At 42.6% G+C, this 20,957-nt stretch overlaps 1 protein-coding gene across 1 annotated transcript; it reads left to right on the plus strand.

The window, feature by feature from the left end:
* The first annotated feature begins 998 nt into the window (after positions 1-998).
* LOC144103737 (uncharacterized) lies at positions 999-20,515 on the plus strand. Its single transcript, XM_077636392.1, has 6 exons — positions 999-1,148; positions 3,773-3,930; positions 11,294-11,356; positions 14,298-14,428; positions 19,437-19,492; positions 20,403-20,515. The coding sequence occupies exons 1-6, from the start codon at positions 1,067-1,069 to the stop codon at positions 20,513-20,515; spliced, it is 603 nt and encodes a 200-aa protein (XP_077492518.1). The 5' UTR covers positions 999-1,066.
* Positions 20,516-20,957: the final 442 nt, after the last annotated feature.

Raw genomic sequence — 20,957 nt, forward strand, 5'->3', positions numbered from 1 at the left:
GTATTAGTTTACTCCAAGTTAACCACGACGATTTTTATTTATGATGTGGTAAGGGTGCTATAGTTCCACGCAACGACTAACCCTTTCGTGGGCACCGGAGCGAAAACTATACTAAGCAGCGCTTTGGATACCTGCTACCTTTTGTAAAAGACATTATACGGTGCACCACAACTTATTCTGCGGCGCGCTATTACTGATAGATGTTGCAAAATTTATGACCAAAACATAATGAGAAAACAAAGGCACTGATATCCATTAAAAATGACTAAATGACTCGAAATAATCGGCACCCTTTTCGTCATTAGAAATGTGAATTTTAATGAGGAGACGGAAACAAAAATTTTGGCTAATGAATAGACGATCAAGAAATTTGCACTGGTTCTTTAGATTTCAAGTACTCGTCGTTTACCTTCGCTCAAGTTTGCATAACGAAAGCAGGAAAGAGACATTAGAAGAGAAAAAAAAAACGCGCTGTACACGACATAAAAGAGGTAAGAAAATATGCAGTGAAAAACTTAACGGTATCATAAAAGATGTGATAACCGTCTGGCTTTGTGTGAACACATGAACCACGTCATCAGGGAAGGAATGGAGGGGGTTTAATATGCTAGGCAGAGCGATAAATTGCATGTACCTACCAGGCAGCGTTCAAGACTTGAACAGAGTGGTCCAGTTGAACTTAGTACAAGGTTCAATGGTACAATGTAAATGATTTTGCTGCAGTTAACGAGGTTCGGGACGAAAGAATCTCAACACGCCACACGCGTAGATGCATGCTGCACAAGACCCTGCGAAAAACAAAAGCGAATGATTGCACAGAAAAGATGGTATACTGCCCTTTGATTGACATTTCGAAGAATTATGTTTTGCTTACCATTGTGAGATTGAAAAGTTTTTGTGCGCTTTAAATCTAGGATTTAAAAAAGTCTCTGACGCTTAGGCGCATCGAGAAATGCGTTGCTGACATTTAGGACTCTGAAGAGCATTGACCTGGATAAAAGTATAAAGGATGCGTGCGACGAGTCCCGCGTTGTGAGCCCATTTAGTTCTCTCTGAAGTCTCAGCGATGCGTCGAATCTTTTTCGTTATTCTTTCCCTCGGCGTGCAGCTTAACACAGTGGCCAGTGATGCGACAATTGATACGACTGGTAAGCTTTCTTCCATCATTTTCTGAGCCTGAAACGGCGTCTGCGGTTTCCTAGCTGGTAGGGTATGTTGGGGCACCAGCTAGGACTGCAATAAATAAGATTGAGAAGGCGCTTGCGCCCCGATGCCCATTTTTCGCTTCTTCATCAATATATATATATATCCCAGTTTCATTTGAAACTGTTCGCCTTTTTACGAATGGTGTGAAATAGGGGCCTACTGTGAACGGTAGAGTTACCACGGCTTTCCTCTCTTCATAATCTTTCCCTCCTGGCCATCTTGATTTGAAGCCCTAAACATATGGCTTTACGCCCTGCAGGCGGTGCACAATTTCTTATATGCGCTTCTTAACTTTCAGGAGCTGCTGTTACTGGTCATAATTGGAATGCTCGTGGCCGATTCTGCAGTCTTACACTACGCTTTTTTTGTAGCACCCAAATATTTCAAACCGCAGTATTTTCTACGCTCCATGAAACTTTTTCCTGGAAATGTTGCGAAAGCGACAAACGCGAACCACGGATCTTCTTTCTGCAAATATATGGTGGAAGTTCATAGTTTCCTCATAAAGCGGAGTGTACTGGTAAAGCTCGTTATTTAAGGCATAATTATTACATAGCTATACAATTTAAACTTTAGAGTGGGATAGAGAAAACATCTTTATTGACGACAACAAATATTTCTGGTACGCCCGGTTAGAACAAGCACCCATAGATGTCGCCAGCTACACCACAGACGGAGCGAAGTAACCGAACAACGAGCAACGCGTCAGCCAGCTTTCCTGCGGCTGAACTATTGGCGTATTGACACAGTTGCAGCGCTCCGCACCTCTACTTTTGTTTTCATTGCTAATAAATCTTGTTTCCAAGTAAAACAGTGTGTGGGTTGCCAAAATGCAACCTGGCTTACCTGAGACAAGTCAGGTGGTTTTATGGAGAGGAGACAGAGGCGGCTTCAGCCCTATAACGCATCCCCAGGATGTAATTTTGTTGACAGGGCCCGATATTATCTTGTAAAACGAAAAAACGAATAGTTAACCAAGATATCGTATAGATTCCGGGAGTGAACATGAAAATAAACATCAATGAAAAATATCCCAGCGCGGGTATGCCAAAACAAACATTACTAACATCAACTTCGATCTGGGGGTTTCTCCTAAAAGACCCAACGATCACCACTGACGCACGCATTACACGGTATGCTCGATCACTCATTCTATGCTGACTGTTTTTCGGAGGCTTTGCCAAATGATAAGGTACGCCGTAAACTACTACTTCACGAACTAAAGCATTTAAGCATAGAACACAATGAGCTGCGTGCTTTCTTGCTAGCCGCTGTAATTCATTGAACGATGCGCACTCTGTCTTACCACAAAGTACAGTCATTGGCCTACTTCTGTAACTTATTTATACTGATGACCTTAAAAGTTAATCAACTTCGTGTAATACGTGGGTAATGAAGCTGAATGCAAATAAATGCAAAATTATGCGAGTCTGAAGAATAGCTAATATTCAGAATTAAATTTATTGGAGTAGCACTGCCTTGGAATTAGTGAATTCGCACAAATATCTGGAGGTACTATCGGGGCCGAAAGTTTCCGGCACGCGAGTTCTAGGAAGAACGTTTATTGCAGCTCCACCTCACGACCGAGTCGCCTGATACTGTATGAAGGCGTTGAAGGCCTGAATGCTCCTTCCTCTCTTCCCAATATAAGGCGACTGGGTAGCGAGGTGAAGATGCAATAAACGTTCTTCCTAGAACTCGCATCCCGGAAACTTCCGGCGCCCATATAACTGCTGTCCTAACAAAGTCCCTTCATATTCGAAACATAGCAAACAATGCCAATCGCATGCTACAGTATTTACGACAAAACTTTTCCAAGGTCTTATTCGAATTTACTACCGCACAAAATGAAAATTTCGTTGAAATTGGACTACGGACGCCTGTTGGGGATCCGTACAACGAGGAATAAATTGCATCGAATTTATTACACAAAACTACTGTTTTCCTAATAAAGTATGACAAAGCAGCCAGTATAACTAACATGAAAACTAGACACGACATTCCACCCCCCATTAAGCACCAAGGTAATAAATAGGTGGCGTCTAAGAAACATTTAATTCTTCTCAAGAGCAGAGCATAGACTCACCGCAGTGCTAGCAAACAACTATGTAGCCGCCTATTTTATGCCTGTTTCATATAGAGAGGATTTGTTTTTTGGGAAGAGTATAAATAAGGTGGCAGTACCAGTCAGACGAGCAGCATAAGCAAAGGCCTGTGTTCAGATCAGGCTTATAGTATACGGCAGGCCTTAACGCTCGAGTCTTGCTTTGGCACCTAAAGATGTGTTCATATTTGGTGACTGACAACTTGCGCGTTCGTCTGCCCTAGGCTACGGTCACTCGATTAAAGTGTGTCATTATTTGAAGTCCTCTGTCATAGTTTGCACACCACATAGATATTATTTTTCCCTAAAGAAACGTTTTTTCCTTATAGCCCCTGGCTGCCCTGGTGATCATCACTTTTTAACCTGTTGTTCACTGCGTGAAGACTGATACTGCGACACAATTTTCACTGAAAAGTTTAAGGACTGCCTTGATATTTGGCAATGATCCGCGTTATGTTTCAGATGACAGAAAGAAAATTGGCGAAGGTATAACTGTTTTGGCCACAGTCTATTATGATTCGTCGTACAATGAGAAATTTAAGCTAACTGATTCTGAAGAAGGAAAAAGCAACAGCAGCCAAGATCCTTCTAAGCATCATTTTGACATCCTGTTTAAAAAGGTAAAATTGTTTTATGTTACTTTGTAAGTGTGTTAAATGGACTGCGAAGCATGAAACCGCCCTGAATCGAATTTCCAATAAAGTAATTCGCTAGCTTTAATTACCGGAAGAGCACTGCTGCAAACTACCAATATCTTCAGCAATATTCCACCCGACAGAAGGTCTTGAGTCGAGCCACTGGACCAACCAGTGGAGCGATATGTGTTAAACGGTTACAGCACGCAGAGTGCAGATGGAGATGGTCTAGTGAAATTGTAGTTCTGACGTATGACGGTACAGAACACAGCGCTAAACTACTGAACTCCTTGAACTTTTATACATATCTCGCTTTGTTAGGTCCCATCACCATAATTATAGAACAGTAAAAGCGTCGTGCTCTCATCTTGCTATCAGGCATTATGTTAATAAGTATTTAAATGTTGCGAAGCTACGTTGTGAATTGTATCCCTCTGTTGGGTCGCTACTTTGAAGGTGTAGTTTTACTCCTTTCCCGGTCCGTGGGGCCTGTTAGGAATAGCACTTGTGTAACAGACAGATTTTTGGGGAGGGTGATCCACTAATGCACTTCACATTACAAATAATACTATCAGAGGGGAGTGATGGCAATTTTAATAATTTTAAAACCGCTTATTTCTTAGCACTAAAAAACTTACCAGAATGGCATTCAAAACTAGGATGACATGACAGCGCTCCCAATAAGTAATGACTAAGCGTATTAAGTTTCTTAAAATTTGCTATCTAACGTTTGATATGCAAATTTGCTAATAACATCAAATGGGTTAAAGTTATGTGAATATGCAAGTGTGAATGAGTGAACCGATGGCATAACGGTGAAGCATCCGCCTCGCGTTCAAGAGAACTATGGCTTTAAACCCACCGCATAAAAAGAAAACAAAATTCGGGTGTTGATGGAATTGAATAGCCAAGCCTGGCGTGCGTCCTAATCCCGGTGACCAGAGTCGACAGGGCACCCTCTCACCAGAACAGGATTAGGCAACCCCGGTATAGTGCTTGGCCATCACCTGCTGTATAAATACACCAATAAACCCCTGGCCCTCAGTCTCCAGTCCCGGCTGCAGAGCCGCTGACCAAGGCGAAGGCCAGACCTGTGATTCAGCAGATGGCGCTAATGATTTCTGGCTTTGGGTAGGGTTACATTAGAAACTGGACATTTCAACGTATAGCGCTAGAACCCCATCCATAGAGGTTACATTAGCATTACTGTTCGAGGAACTAACGGATATTAAATGGCATATCATAGGGCTTATGTCACGGCAAGAGATGAAACATATACGGTGTTAAAAGGCGGGCGCGTGCTATGCTATTGCGGTTTAGCTGAGCGGCGAGAGCTAGGTGTGGGATTCCTGATCAATAAGCACATAACTGTTAAACTAACTCTGCAGAAATAACGAGAGGGTCGTCCTTACTGTAATAAACTTCATTAACAGGAAGAAACTGAAGGTTTTACAGGCGTACACACTAAGATCAAGTAATGATGATGAGGTAGGTGAAGGTGTCATGCCGGCATGGAATCGGCAATGGCTACACTAAAATCCCAGTACTGTTCTGATGGGCGCCTTCAATGCCAAGGCAGGCGAGAAGCAGGCAAGGGTCCAGGCATTGTGGGTTACGGCATAAGTTCTATACTTGGCGAAAGCTTTTCTTCGCAAATAAGAAATGGCTACAGGGGCCGAGACTTAATAACTGTCATTCCACAAATAATTACTGGCGCATAACAGTGCGCCTGGCCATCTGGCGCGTTGCTCTCTCAGAAGCACTTTCACTCCATGGCTGGTGCAGGTAGAGCCATGTGCGGAAGCTTCTTGTACTACCAATGTGTATATAGGAAATCCATGGCAACCAGAAGAACCGTTTTGAAGCGAAAAGCTTCACTACGCCAGTCAACACCGCGCTTCGCACGAGCCGGCGTATGTCGGAACACGAGTGACGTCATGCACGGCGCAGGAAGTCACTGGAACTGGAAAAGTACCGCATTCCTTTTTTCTCGCCGCCGCACCGCCGCGACAGCGCGCGCGAGCTCCCGATTCGTTATCCGTGGTCACGTGGTCATTCCCCGCCATAAATGGTCCGCTCGCTTCTTTCTCGCGGCCGCCGGCACACAGACCGTCCGGAGCATTACGTATAGCACTTGCTCTTATAGCCTGAGATAAGCGTGCACAGAATTTCCTGCCGCGTATTGACGCTTGTGCATTTGATGCCTGAAAAAGACATCGAAGAATGCCTGGGTACTGCGCTTTTGCGTGCAGCAATCGGCGGGAATCGGGAAAAACGCTGTATTTCATTTCCAGCGGGGAAAAAAAAAAACCTCAAGCGACGAGCTATATGGCTGCACAGAATCGACAGTTCATGTGCGTACTTTTGGGCGCACGGTCTTTCTATAACTTCTGTCTACGCCGCTCATAAGGCAAGAAAGGCTTTCGCCTTAATAAATGCGAAGAGTGGAGAGGACACGCACCACGCTGTTCGCATGTTTTAGTTTTTTTCGCGACAGTACGCGTGATGCATACTCAAGCAAAAATTCAAGGCAGCAATTACGTCTCCTCACGTGCGATATTGCGAAAGCATTTGTGCCTTCCTATGCGTTATTTGTGATTCTTTTAAGCGGCCCAGGCAAAATTTGGAGGTCACCATCGCGTTTTCCGCAGTCGGATTAGGTTGCACATCGATTTTGGCCCAAATCGGCCGAGGTCAAATTTCAGGGGTGGGTGGACCAAGTTTGGAAGTTGCTCGGGCCAAATTTGGAGCTCATCATCGTGTTCGCTGCAGTGAAATTAGGTTGGACATCGGTTTTCGCCCATATCAGCCAAGATCAAATTTCCCTCCTTACATGCCTTCTAATGTACGAGTGACATATCCGGTCAGAGAGCCGAGGACACAATCCGTCCTAATAACGCTTCCGTCCTAATAATTGCAGCCTTTTTTCGCCTAATTAGCAAGTGAACAACCGCATGCTTCATTCATTGCTGTAAAAACACGCACAATTCGCAAAGCCTAATTTATTGTGTAAAAGACACAGCGCGCGGCCGCCGCTTCAGTGGCGCTTGACCAAATATGGCGGCGGGTCACCGGCTGCGGCGATGGTTGCGGTACTTTTCCCGTTCCAGTGACTTTAGGCGCTGGTGGCCGCCGCTGCCGACTCCGTCGCCTGACCTTTCGCCGCTGCCGCGCGTGACGTCACGCGCGGCGCAGGTGGCCACTGCCGCGTGCTATGCGTCATAGTTTGACGTTCGCCGCAAGCGCGTGTTTATCGTAGAGGCCGACTATGTAACCGCTTGCCAGAGAATAGGCGTGCGCATTCAACATGGAAGGAGAAGAGAGTGATACTACCGATAGAGAAGTGCTACCACGGGAGTTGGCTGAAAAGGAGCGAAGAAATGCAAGGCTGAAAGCTCAACGAGCGTCCGAGACACCCGAATAACGAGAAGAACGTCTCGCTAAACGACGCAGCAGAGCCGAGTCTGAAACGCCAGAAGTACGGAAGGCACGTCTCGCTAAACGGCGTGAAAACAAAGCTGAACAGCGACGTTCGGCCATGCCAGCTGAGAGTTGCCAAGATGGTGAAAGTTCGGGAATTGCTGAGCAGTTGCGAAGGGAGAATGAAAAGCTAAACCGTAAGCATAACCATAGGCTAAATCATAAGGCATAACCATAAGCTAAACCACAAGCATCACCGAACCTTTTCGCTTCGAGAGATCCAGGCTTAACCTTAGCTAAGCCTACGCCAATTTTTATTCGTTACAATTTCTAACATCCAGTTGCGTTAAAATGGTGCCCTAAGTAACCGTTACCGACAATATTCGAAGTCTTAAAAACAAACTTATACTCGCGAGCCGAAACTAAAGGCAGCTTTTTTAACCTTTGCGGGATTTTATTTTAAGAACTGCGACAGATACGTTGTTGTCGTCTGTTGAGCTGGGTTGTACAGCAAGGCGAACACAATGTTCCTCATGTGGGTTAAAACGGAAAAATTGATGAAGTAATAAGCCTTTTATTTTTGATCTTAGGGGGAAAGGTTATATTGCCAAAATGATGCCCATTGACATCGAAGGTCCGCTGCGTTTTTGAATTTTATTAATTGACAATTTGGCTCGAGATATCGAACGTCAAACATATGCAATTGAAAGCTCGTTGACTTGACTTTCGCGCATTGTGCATTTATAAAATTGCATCTGTCCAATTTCTTGTGCATTTTATTATGTGCGAGAAGTTAAATTGATTTCGGCGACGATACCATGCGCAGTGATGGCATTTTATATTTAGGTGATGCGGAAAACCCAGCTCGACAAGCTTTCAAATGCGTATTTTTGACGTTCGATACTTGGAATCACATTGCCTAGTAGGCAAATTTTAAATAGGCAAATTTTAAAATTGGGCTCACTTTCAGCGTTGACGACAATCTATTTCCGCAATTTAACCTTGCCCCTGAAATCGAAAGTAAACAGTTTATTAGTTAAATTTAGTTAAATAATTGTTCAAATAATGATTCTTATGAGGTGCAACACGTCCCCCTTGAAGTACAATTCAGCTCGATAGACCGCACCGATGTATCTCTCGCAGCTTTTAAAATAGAAATCTGTCAAGGTTTAAAAAATCAGACCACATATTCCTCTGCGTTAGAAAAGGGAGCGTGTTTTCCGCTCCGCAACTTGCGCTCGGTTGAAAGGAAAAGTTTTTGTTTGGGGAGTATTGAAAGCAGAAGGGGGGAGTTACTAGTGCAGTTCAGAGAACGAAATAGTTTACGGGTCATTAATATCCTCTTCTGCAAACGAGAAAACCGGAAGTGGATTCGAAGAACCATAAAAACAAACCTAAAAATGAAATTGACTTAATACGATGGACACGTCATTACCAATATTGAAAAGATAGGTAATGTGGCCGAAAAAAAAACTACACAGATCTTTACAGCAACCATAATGATCAGGATTCAAATGATGAAACCAGTGGTGAGCACAATTTAGACACTACACAGGTAACGAACGCGGAAGTATATAGAGAGAGATTTGCAAACAATGCAAAGCGGAAAAGCGGCAGCTGCGCCTCAGCTAACAGCAAATTTCTTAAAGGACAGTAGGTCAATTGTGCTCGGAATACTTCCCTCCTTGTCATCGTGACGACACACACAAAGAATATCGGAGTTTTAAGAATGATATCGTCTTAATCCATAAGAAAGGGGATGTCAAATACTTGAAAAATTGTACTGATAAGATTATTCTGCGTTATGAGGTGCTTGTTCAATTAATCACAAACAAATTTATAGCAGCCTTGGCTTCAGTCAACCAAGGCCGGCTCTCGTTAAGCCTGCTCGAGAATAGACTGAATTCTCACCATCAGTAAGATGATAGAGAAATGTGCAATATATAACCAGCCTCCATATTACCCTTTATAGATTACGAGAAACCGTTTGACTCTGTAGAAACCTAATCCGTCATGCAGGCATCGCGTAACCAGAGTATAGATGATACATATGTGTAAGTACTGGAAGATATCTGTACCGGCTGCACAGCTAGCAATGTCCCTCATAATGAAAGATGTAAAATACCAATCGTGAAGGTTATCAGGCAGAGAAACACGATCTATCTAATGCTATTCACCGCTTGTTTACAGAAGGTGTCCAGAGAAGCAAATTGGGAAGAACTAGGAATAAGGTATAATGGAGAATAGCTTAGAAATCTGATTTGCTGGTGACATCGCCTTGCTGAGTAACTCAGCGGCCGGATTGCAAACACGATCGTGGACCTAGACATTCAAAGAAGAGCGGTGACCCTAAAAATGAACGTGAAGGAACCTACAGTAATGTTCGGCAGTCTGAGAAGTAAAAATCAGTTTATGATAGGCAGCGAAGTGTTGAAAGTTGTAAGAAAATACGTCTTCATAGGGCAGAAGTAACCGCTGACCCTGAGAGCAAAATAACTAGAAAATTTGGAACGAGGTGGTGTGCATTTGGCAGGTACTCCAAGGTGTTGAATAGCAATTGATCAGTAACCCTTAAAAGAAAAGAATATAACAGTTGCATCTCACCGCAACTAACCCATTGGGCAGAAAAGTTGAGGCTAATTAAACGTGTTGAACTTAAATTTAGGCCAGCGCAGTGACCTCTGTATATGAATATTATTAGACTAACCTTAAAAGATAGGAAGAGAGAAGAATAGGTCCGGGAATACCTGTGAGATTTTTACATTTTATTCGAAATCACGAAGAATAAATAGATATGATAACCGATGGTCTCTTAAAGTAAAGGTGATTTCTAGGAGAAGGCAAGCGTGGAAGGAGTTGTCAAAGAGTCAGGCCGGCGGATAACATTCAGGGTTTTGGAGACATTCGAAGAAGGTGGCTTCAGCTGCCACAAAACGCGGTTAATTGGATGAAATATGGAAAAGGCCTTTTTCCTGCAGTGGCGTAATTAGACTGCTGCTTCTGATGATGATAATAAATAGGCAAATAGGCGAAACGATGAAACAAGCGAAGCAACTCCTAAAAAATTTCTGCCCTACTAATGCAAGGCAGTAGGCATTGGTTTGCTCCCATTTTTTTGTTTATCAATGAAGAACGTATCTTCTACTTCAGCTTCACGCAGCAGTGCGCGCCTGAAAGTATTAACAAATGATGTTTCCGAGAACAGTACTTTTCTCAATTTTGCAGCACGCTAAAGGTGGCGTGAACACGTTGGAACATTCATTCACTGCCCAAATATTGCATCCATGATCCATTCCTATATATTCGAAAATGAAGCTTCTCTGTTCAACTCGATTTCCACTCGGCTGCTAAGCTGCTGTATTTATAAGCCAATCTGATATCCCAATGTCCCATTAAAGATGACACGTATGGAAGACGTACTTTTGCAAATAGGGTAGAGGGTTTATTTGGAACGAAATAAGGATACAAAGGATAAGTAAAGATAATGATCTCCCACCTGTCTGTTGCATTGAGTGTCCATATCCTTTCTATTTTTTTTGAAAATTTCTTTTGCACTTAACGTCTGCTTTTAAATTCGAATCGTCGTTACCCCTACGCCACACTTCAATCATGAAAAAAATTCTCCTGTAGCTGCTCCTGAAAGTAAACGCCCGTATCAGCGCTCGTTTAGCCTGCTTAGTGGTTATCACTGGAGCCAAGGAACAACGATACATGCATCGAGTCGTGTGCGCAATGGTACGTTGCACATCCGCTGTGGATCCGCACCAACACCAGCTCGTCGCGTACTTTGCGAGAATGAAGAAATGAAAAGAGATTTCAAATGTCACTCTTATTTCACAAGTTTCATTAGAACAATGCTTAATTCAATGATAGTCCTACCAAAAGGCAACACTATTCAAAGTATTGTTTATTCTTTTTTGTCATGCAGGTTAAACATCGTTTTAACAAACAAAACGTATCAATAACTATTAACGTCACAAATGTTACTCAGGTAAGTGGCACTGGCTTCCTTTGCCCGTAGATCAAGCCTGGCGGAAGTGAAAGCTAGGACATTTTACATTCGTCAAAATATTTGAAAGAGAGTACTGTCTCATTGGTCTCATTAGATCAGACAATTTTTGAGGAAGGCTAGGAGTGGGTGGGCTTTGTGACCACATGTTCAAAGAACTGCTATGAGTGTATTTCACTGAAAAGCTAACCTTCGAGTAAAAGGGATAATTAGGTGCATCCTTTAGGGCCCGCAGAGAGGTCACATGCAGCGTTATGAAGCTGCTAAATGATCTGACTTACTTGAAGAATTGTGGGAAAGGCCGGTTTTCGATGGAATCAGTGAAGCAGGTAATATAAGTGTGGACAAAGGGGATGTGCGTGTCTGCTATACCACGATGCTGGAACTGCCGACGACATTGCGTACTATAGTATTATCTCCATAATCTTTTTCCTTATCACAGGAAGAAAGTCAATTTAACAGTGTTTAGCTTAAGACAATTACTCACCCATAAATTTAAAGACTTGCTTCATTGCAGCACATAACATAGCGTAGCTAATACAGCTTTCCTTGTAATGACAAGGAAAAAGCATGTGTGTTGCTTACGAGGAAGAAAATATTCTATCGGTAAAATTTGACAGACTTGCACAAAAATGCATAAAAACAAAAAATTCGGCCAGAAAATGGACGAATAGAAAAACTAGAGACGTGGTTTTATGCGTTAGTATCTCAAAAACGAGTATTCAGTACTACAGGATCAGTAAAAAAAATGAAAATAATTTCTCCCTCCAATTGCTTTGGGCTACTCCGCGGTGGAGAGTACCAACGTCGACCCCGAGCGGTCTTGGAGAAAACTCGATCTGCGGCGGCTGCGTTTTTATGGAGGAAAAACGCTGAGGCGCCCGTGTGCTGTGCGATGTCAGTGCACGTTAAAGATCCCCAGGTGGTCGAAATTATTCCGGAGCCCTCCACTACGGTACCTATTCTTCCCTCCTTCTTTCACTCCCTCCTTTATCCCTTCCCTTACGGCGCGGTTCAGGTGTCCAACGATATATGAGACAGATACTGCGCCATTTCCTTTCCCCAAAAACCAATTATCAATTATTATCACTGCCAGCGGCAGGGAATATTTCAGAACATGTCCGGTACATTCAGAGAGGCTCAAGAAGCAGCGAGGCTCCTTGGCAGTGGTGAAAATAAAAGTTACAGATGGCACCTGTCGCTAGTAGGGATGCTTCGGAGCAGTCACCCTTTTTCGAGTTAAAATAAGACGAATGGACGACATCTTTTCGCACAAAGCTGTCGCTTGCATTTATAAAGTGAAATTTAAATGCAGCGGAATCACGATATCGCCGCCGTTTCTGAGCAGGGTCGGTGCGAGAGGGGGCAGCACCTTGGACGTCATGTTCGCCGTGGTCGCTGCATGTTGGCGTGCTTCACGAGAAGTTTAAAAATACTCCAAACATGAAATAAAGTTTTTATGCAACACACTCAAAAGGCGTTCCTTGTGCACAAACAGCGGGGATCACGCAAAATGGGACATTTCGCTTCCTTGTTCAAGTTGAACGCTTTGAATACCTGCCGTAAAGACAGAGTAAAGTACAGTCTTGGAATCAACAGCGGCTCTGTTATGCCTTCTAGTTGGGCAAAGTTTCTTGGATGCTCGAAATACCTGAAAACAGCATAGGAAAGGCAAGAATGCTGTTCGTGTTCGATCAACGACTGCCAGCAGGCTGAGCGCATGCAGTGCGAAGGCGTTGGAAGTAACTCTTTCCTGATGGGTGCGACTATGCGTGCGATAAGGTTGTTACCGCACATACTTCTCGAACCTTAGTCGCTAGCACAGATAACACGCTGTACAAAAGCGATCTTCTATTATTCTTTTTGTTAACTCCCTGTCGGCTGCTACATAAGACGGTGCTACCCATAAAAAATATCTTTAGACACCCTATATACTTTCCATAGACTTCTGTCTATGAAGTCTACAGACAAATCCTACAGATACCATATAGGCAATACAAATCCTATAGACCGTCTGTAGACAATGTAAAGATTTATGGCCATACACTTTAATAGACTTTTGTCTATAGACACTCTATAGAGTATGAATAGACAAAAAGAAATAACTGTTGGAAGACAATAGAGTCTATAGGAAGTCTATAGACTGTCTATAGACCATATCTGTAAGGGTAGCTTGATATCTCTAAGTCGTGCGGCATCGTCGACCCTCTCCGCTCGAACCCTCGCTGAGCGATAGCCCTCCTTGTGTAACCATTCATCAGTCCGGCAATCGGCTAGGTTCTTGGGTATCTCGCGCTGGCGCCTTTGCACAGCTGTTAAAATTGCGAGAATTTTTGTGTGAACCATAACGCCCACAAAACTGCTAAGTGTAGTTTGGTTACAAAGTTGTGCGGTAGGCTTTAGTTTCGTACAATCGCACAGCTAAATGGAAATTGAAAGGCAAGTAGCGCAGGTGAGATAAGAGAAATACGCCTGCGATTAGCATGCGACATAAGCTCATGACAATGCAGCAAGGAGCCAATACTAGTCTGTGTAGGGGATAAGAATAGTTATAATGAAATGCACGGAAACTGTCTCGCATAGGTATGTACCGTTAAGGAAGGGATTGACAATCGGGTTCGATGCGTGATGTTAAGACTCAGCCAAACGCTTCTCGCACACACTGTGCGCGTACATGTTTCATTAGTTTCTTGCACTGGTCCAGGATTTCAGTGACGTAGAAAAAATCCTAGCGAAACTGTCACACAACGCATTCTGTGTTAAATGTAGTGGTAGAAAATGCGTTTGAAGTGGTCAGTCTTCATTTTGTATCTCATCAACGTGGGCAAGTTCACCGCCACGCGAAAATGCGTTCCAGTGCTATGCGCTTATGCTGAAGGGCCTGAATGCTTCGTGTGCTCGGCGCTTCTCTTTCTTTCCCCAGATAAACAACCTTTCGGACCCATACGAAGGGAGCAAACTTTCAATAAATGGTACACAGACATTTGATAACCTAAGGAATTACTCGATGCACCTGGGCGCATCAAATAACACTGTGTACTTTCTATTTACATTGTAAGTAATACATGTCCGCCTTTTCAGCATGCTGGTACTGAAAAGAAAGGATTATGGGGTATCTTGGGCAATAGCGCGCATAAAGTTGAAACATGCATTAATTAAATACGACGGCATTTTGTTTTCTGACATAAAACCTCGTGTTATATAATATCTGTAGCTAGACAAGCTGCGCAGCAAACTCGTAGCATCCCAACGAGGTTGCGGACACCCGGTTCCGCTACTTTTGTTGATGAAAAAGCATCAAATTAAAGCAATTCAATGCAATATAGGCCCATTCGCTTTACGATTTACCGGTTCATCATGACCGAAAGCCTCAAAATCAGTTAAGTACAAACTGGTTTATCTAAGCCTCCCAGGATTGTTGTTGAGGTGTGATGTTTTTCACAAACTCGGCATGACCTTGGTCAACAAGCGCTGGGCACAGGATCAATGTTCTTGGCTGTCCAGATAGCCAGGTCTGCTCGCGGAGTGCTGAGTTCATTACTCGTCTCATCAAGGACCCGAGGCTCGGCGTCATAATAGGCGTCGAGAAGTTCGCGTCACTATGTTTCTTCTGCCGACGACCTGGCCGCGCCTCGGAAATGATACTAAAACGCCGCCTCTATGCCTCTGCTGGAAAGTACAAAATCCTGGCGTCTGCATTCGAAACCATGCGACCGGTATTCGTTCAGAGTTTTCCATTGTGCAATGGCACTGACTGCGACGAACTTAAGGCACAGAAAGATTTAACGCTGTTTTCGCGCTCCTAAAGCGCTAGAAATCACGAAAGGCTAATGTCGCACACAGCGTGCAAGATATCAACCACTTAGTTTCAGCAGGCGAGTGTAGCACGAACTAGAGCTCCAGGAAACGTTTACCCGAAACTAGGTTCACGCACGTGAACACAAGCTATACATAGGGCTATGTTCTGGCGCATGAACACAGAGAAAAACAACCACTTGCCGCAGCAGGGATCCGAATCAGATACACACAGAAGTCCTGGGCTCGGATTCTATTGGAGCAGCTGGTTTTTTTCTGCTCGTTTTTAATTCATTGCATTTCAGATAAAAATTAATTACGCACCTAATTTCCAGTTGGTCAACCTGAGAAAAAAAACTCATTCCCCGTATTCGTCTCCTGGCTTCGGGGATTCTTGGCTTCCTTCAGCTCCTCATCTCCTTAGCCTTCTCTTCACAATGTGCAATTGAAAAGAGTTACATTATGACTTGTACATATCAGGGGCTGAGTTCAGGTATAGTGGCTGGTGCGGACCTCCCGCGTGACAGAGAAAAACGCCATGGTTTTGCATTTCGTTAAGTTTAACCCTTTAGAGTGCATCGTCAACTCGAAGGTTTTTTTTCTATAAGTATGCTCTACCTAGCACTGATTTGAATTTCTTGCTTTCGAGCGAATTTAGCCCACCTCACAAAGCAAATAAGGTTCTTTCTTGTGCCAACTAGCGTACGGAGCAAATAACATTTCCAGAAGATTCAGGGCGGCAGCACGTCTGCCGGCATTCTATCGCAAGACATATTTTGGCACCAATACTAACGTCAGTTCATTTTTTTCCAATATCTAGTTTCATGCCAAAGGCAGAAGAAGAAAAGGATTCCACGATTCTTTTGGTGCTAATTTACACAACCAGTATTTTATAATTATGATTTCATACAATTTTAAGAGTTTATAAAAAATTTTTACATGCCGGTAAGAAATTATTCACTAATGTGTTTAAGTTTGAAAAATACCGAATTGCCGTTCTGGAGGCCTGGATATTCTATATACACGGAATTTTTTTTTGTTTCCAACCAAAATCGTGAATGGTTCCTGAAAGCATTAATCCCTTGAGTTGTTTCTAACAAAACTGTGATACGTTTATGTCTTGGCGGAGGGCGTTCATGTCGTCTAGGTTGATTACGTCGCTGTAAACGACGCAGTAGCCAACGGTGGATCTGAACTTGAATATGATGCTACAGATTTTTGGGACACAGATATACCGGATGTTTCAGCGAAAATTTTCGTAAATTTTCGAAGATAGGCTTTTTGGGGTAAAATATGGGTTTTGCGGCATAGGATTACCCCAAAAAGACTATCTTTGAAAATTTACGAAAATTTTCGCTGAAACATCCGGTATATCTGTGTCCCAAAAATCTATAGCATCATATTCAAGTTCAGATCCACCGCTGGCTACTGCGTCGTTTACAGCGACGTAATCAACCTAGACGACATGAACGCCCTCCGCCAAGACATAAACGTATCACAGTTTTGTTAGAAACAACTCAAGGGATTAATGCTTTCAGGAACCATTCACGATTTTGGTTGGAAACAAAAAAAAAATCCGTCATAGGATTATGCCCCGCCGCGGTGGCTCAGTGGTTAGGGCGCTCGACTACTGATCCGGAGTTCCCGGGTTCGAACCCGACCGCGGCGGCTGCGTTTTTATGGAGGAAAAACGCTAAGGCGCCCGTGTGCTGTGCGATGTCAGTGCACGTTAACGATCCCCAAGCCCCAAGTGGTCGAAATTATTCCGGAGCCCTCCACTACGGCACCTATTCTTCCTTTCTTTCACTCCCTCCTTTATCCCTTCCCTTACGGCGCGGTTCAGGTGTCCAAAGATATATGAGACAGATACTGCGCCATTTCCTTTCCCCAAAAACCAATTAATAATAATAATAATAATCAATCAATCAATCAATCAATCAATCAATATTTATTTTTTTCGGTGCCCAGGAACAACCCAAAGGTCTTGGTGCTGGTACACCATTCACACGCACAAAATGTACATTTATTTCACTACAAAGGAAGACACTCAGGGGAGGTAATGCAGCAGTAAAGGCGATAGAAAAAAAAAGACACAAAAACTAGGCGTGACAGCAAGCATGAAGCAAAAAAGCGAGAACAAGGAAACAGCGAGAACAACGGTAAATGAAAACAGCTAGAACAGGCAACATACATAGAAATATCTAATAAAACAATAAACAAAGAGAATGAACACAAGAACGACCGATAACAGCTAAGTACAGCATATATCAAAATACAAACAAGAATAAAGCCAATACTAATATGAACGAATAAGAGATCTCTGAAATACAAGCTAGAAATACAATCATACACAATAAGAAATGTAATTAGGGAACGCGTTACAGACAATCAGGCGTGAGTACACAGTATTAAAGAAATAATATTAATGAAAACAAGTATACGTGATGTACAATTAAGGAGAGAAAAAGCAATATAATACCGGTGCAAACGCACAAGTGTAGTAAAGACAAAATGCATGAAAGGGGAAGTTATGTATGAGAAAAAGAGTGCTCAAAGTGGAAGTCACGGACATTCAATATAAAGGAAGGGAGAGAATTTTCGAATATATCAAGGTGAGGACCAAGAGAATTAAACAACTTTTGCATTCTGTCCAGAGGGGAGAGGGAGTGCAGGAGTGCAGAAACTTGGAATGGTCTGAATTCCCTTATGCTATAATAATAATAATAATAATAATAATAATAATAATAATAATAATAATAATAATAATAATAATAATAATAATAATAATAATAATAATAATAATAATAATAATAGGATTACCATTGTCGGCGGACACCAGAAAACCAGTAAATCGTCTTCAGTAGTACGCTGGTTAACTAATTTTTTAATAATTAACATTTTACCTATTATAGTTAGGCACCTAGTTGCCAGTAAAGATTTGAAGCCGGTCGTCATTAATAGCCATAACAGTTTTTAGATTTTCGAAAACGCCATTACCCTCGCCGCTGTTGCTCTACAAAATTTGACTTTTTCAACGAGTTACATGCACTGGAGGGGTTGCTTTGCCTGCATGCTTTCGAAAGCGCGTGCATTTTCGCACGATGCAGTCATATTTTGTCGAGGTAGTAAATTAAAGAGAATGAAATGATTACCTGATGTCAAAAAATCGCTTTGCATTGCTAAAACAAGAATAAAAGTTCAAGCAATACAAATTTAAAATTGCTTGCACTGTTAACGCATACAGACCGCATGTTTTTCACAGCAGTGGCGCGAGATCCTGAAACTTAATACCATTGGAAATAAAAATGGCTCATAAATCTCCATTTGCTATCCAAGGTTTCTGCTTTTCAAAAATTGGAGTGTCTGTTTGACATGATTTTTGATCAGTACTGGATTTTTCTTGTCATCGTAACGGCTATGTAACTAAACCACAATCATTAGTCCTGTTCAAGTTTTATGTTCTAAAATTCTTTCTCTACAGAAAGAATGTGAGAGGAATAGGCCAATACCAACCTTGGCTGCCACAGCCCAGACAGTTTTTACAGTTTTCCTTATTCATTTCGCTAAAAAAATATTAAAGAATGTCAGTTTGTTTGAAAAAGCCCAGAGTCATCAGAAATCATAATTAAACAAATGCAAAGAACGCAGGTTTCGCAAGTATATCACTGCGTCCTTGAAGCATTGTGTGTTTGGAGAGGTCCTTAACAACACGTCAGCGACCTGGCTGCTAACTACGTGGTACCTCATGGAAAGCCACAGCGCGAAGCAGCAACGACGAAAGAGGGACGCGAGCCACAGGACAAGCGCTTGTCCTATGTCTCGCGTCCCTCTTTCGTCGTTGCTGCTTCGCGCTGTCGCTTTCCATGATGTACTACGCCAGCGGGTACAAATTTCAGCACAAAACGCCTTCTAGCAGACGAATATCATGAACCACTTTCTGTTGTTTCCCTATTCCCACAATACAGTGGGAGGTTGCAGTAAATCGCTTTACATCCAACTCGCTGCATTTTCCTGTCATAAAGCTCTCTTTCTCTTTTAGGAAACTGAACACGAAGTCATTCATGTGCGTAGCTTCATGAGGAAAAAACATCGCGAAGGGAACACGAAGGACGGACAGGACGATGCAAAGAAGCGCAATAAACTTCGAGCTATTTTTTCATCATAAATGTATAGCAACTCGCCCAACTTTCGGTTTTACTCAATGTGTGTAGCTCTTGGAATCATGTGAAGGAAGTATATGTAGCTCTGCTTTGTTTTTCTTTTGCAGAAGCAACATATATAAAGAGAATGACCGTGGAGACCGTGTGCCTTTAGCTGTATCAGGTGCGGAATTCGTCAATGTTATATAATGTATTGCAATGCGGAGTCGGGTGTTTTACGTGCATTTACTCAGGTTTCCAATTATCGAGTGAATCAACGAAGGGCTGTTCCGCTAACTACAGCGAAGAAGGGTATCTGTTTTATAGATATCAGACGGTTCCTCTTCAAATGGCATTGCGGGTTGGGATCTGAGTATAAACGGCGTTTAAGAAAACTGGATGCTTGGTAGTTGAATTGATGTTCTGGGCCGGTAAACAAGTGACTATATATTGGCGCAGCTGGATTATGAGCCTTGCGCTGTACAGAGATTTGCGCTTCCTTGAACCTTTTCTTAGAGAAATTATTGATTCTCGTGCTTACAACTGTGCGAATTTTCGCTTATTTAATGGGAAATTATCTATCATGGTGTAATGTTATGTAAACTTCCGTAATGTAAATTTGCGTAATGCGTAATGTAAATTTTGTGCCAACTGACCTTTTTTCTCAGGAACTACCCAGTACCTAACAAATACAAGGCAGCGTCTACTGAACTAGAATTGGGAGAGTCCAGTGAAGAAACGAACAAAATAAACAATGTTTATTAAACAAAATTGTAGTTGAGTAAAAACAGCACAGAAAGTTGAATGCAACAATACTATTGATATTGCTTTAACCCATTTAGAAGCAGAGATAAGGGGTCTCGAACATCGGCGAAAATACAAGACAGACGCCTACCTTGTCCCCTAAAGGTGGTTTACGACTCGTAGCAAATAATCACTATAGTACGACAGTCATAGTAAAAAGAAAATACAGGTGCCCCTAACCTGGGTTGGAGGTGGAGCGTACGTTAGATGTCCTATATGTACGTTAACATTAGTTTCATTTCAGAAATGTCGGCCTTAAAGCGAAATGTGCTGCACACTGTGTCTTCCAGATATCGCAACCTACGGGACGTTTTGTACGAATTACGTAAGCGTAGCAGTGGTCAAAGATAGTTCCTCATGGTGGAGTTATTTGAACGCAGTCGAAGCGTTGGCGAACACGTAAGTAAAATGATTCGTCCCATTTCTAATAGAAATAAAAAGATTCAAACCAATTCACAATAGAAAATATCGATGAAACGCGTCAGAAAGCATATCGTTATGCTCTACAGATTCTGAATAACCTAAGTAATATTGAAAATGCGTCCCAAAGCGCGCTCTATGAATAGGCAAAAAAAAACTGTCAACTCTATGTATAATCTGGTGCTCTACCGCGATAGCTATTGAACTCCGTTGAGGGTCTTATCATCAAATGACATTTTTCACACGGTTTGTTTCGGAGTAGCTCATAAATTCTGCCAGAAGCATTCTTCGAGTCGGTCTCGGCCATGTGTTTAGGCCAGCGTTCTTCGGTTTTTGTTCAGCCTTAGAGATGCCTTAGGTCCGCTTCTGGCGATATCAAGTGGCCTCACAATGCTACCGTTTATGACCAGCTTATAGTGCTTCTA

Source organism: Amblyomma americanum, chromosome 9, assembly GCF_052857255.1.
Source record: "Amblyomma americanum isolate KBUSLIRL-KWMA chromosome 9, ASM5285725v1, whole genome shotgun sequence".
NCBI classification, from domain to species: domain Eukaryota; kingdom Metazoa; phylum Arthropoda; class Arachnida; order Ixodida; family Ixodidae; genus Amblyomma; species Amblyomma americanum.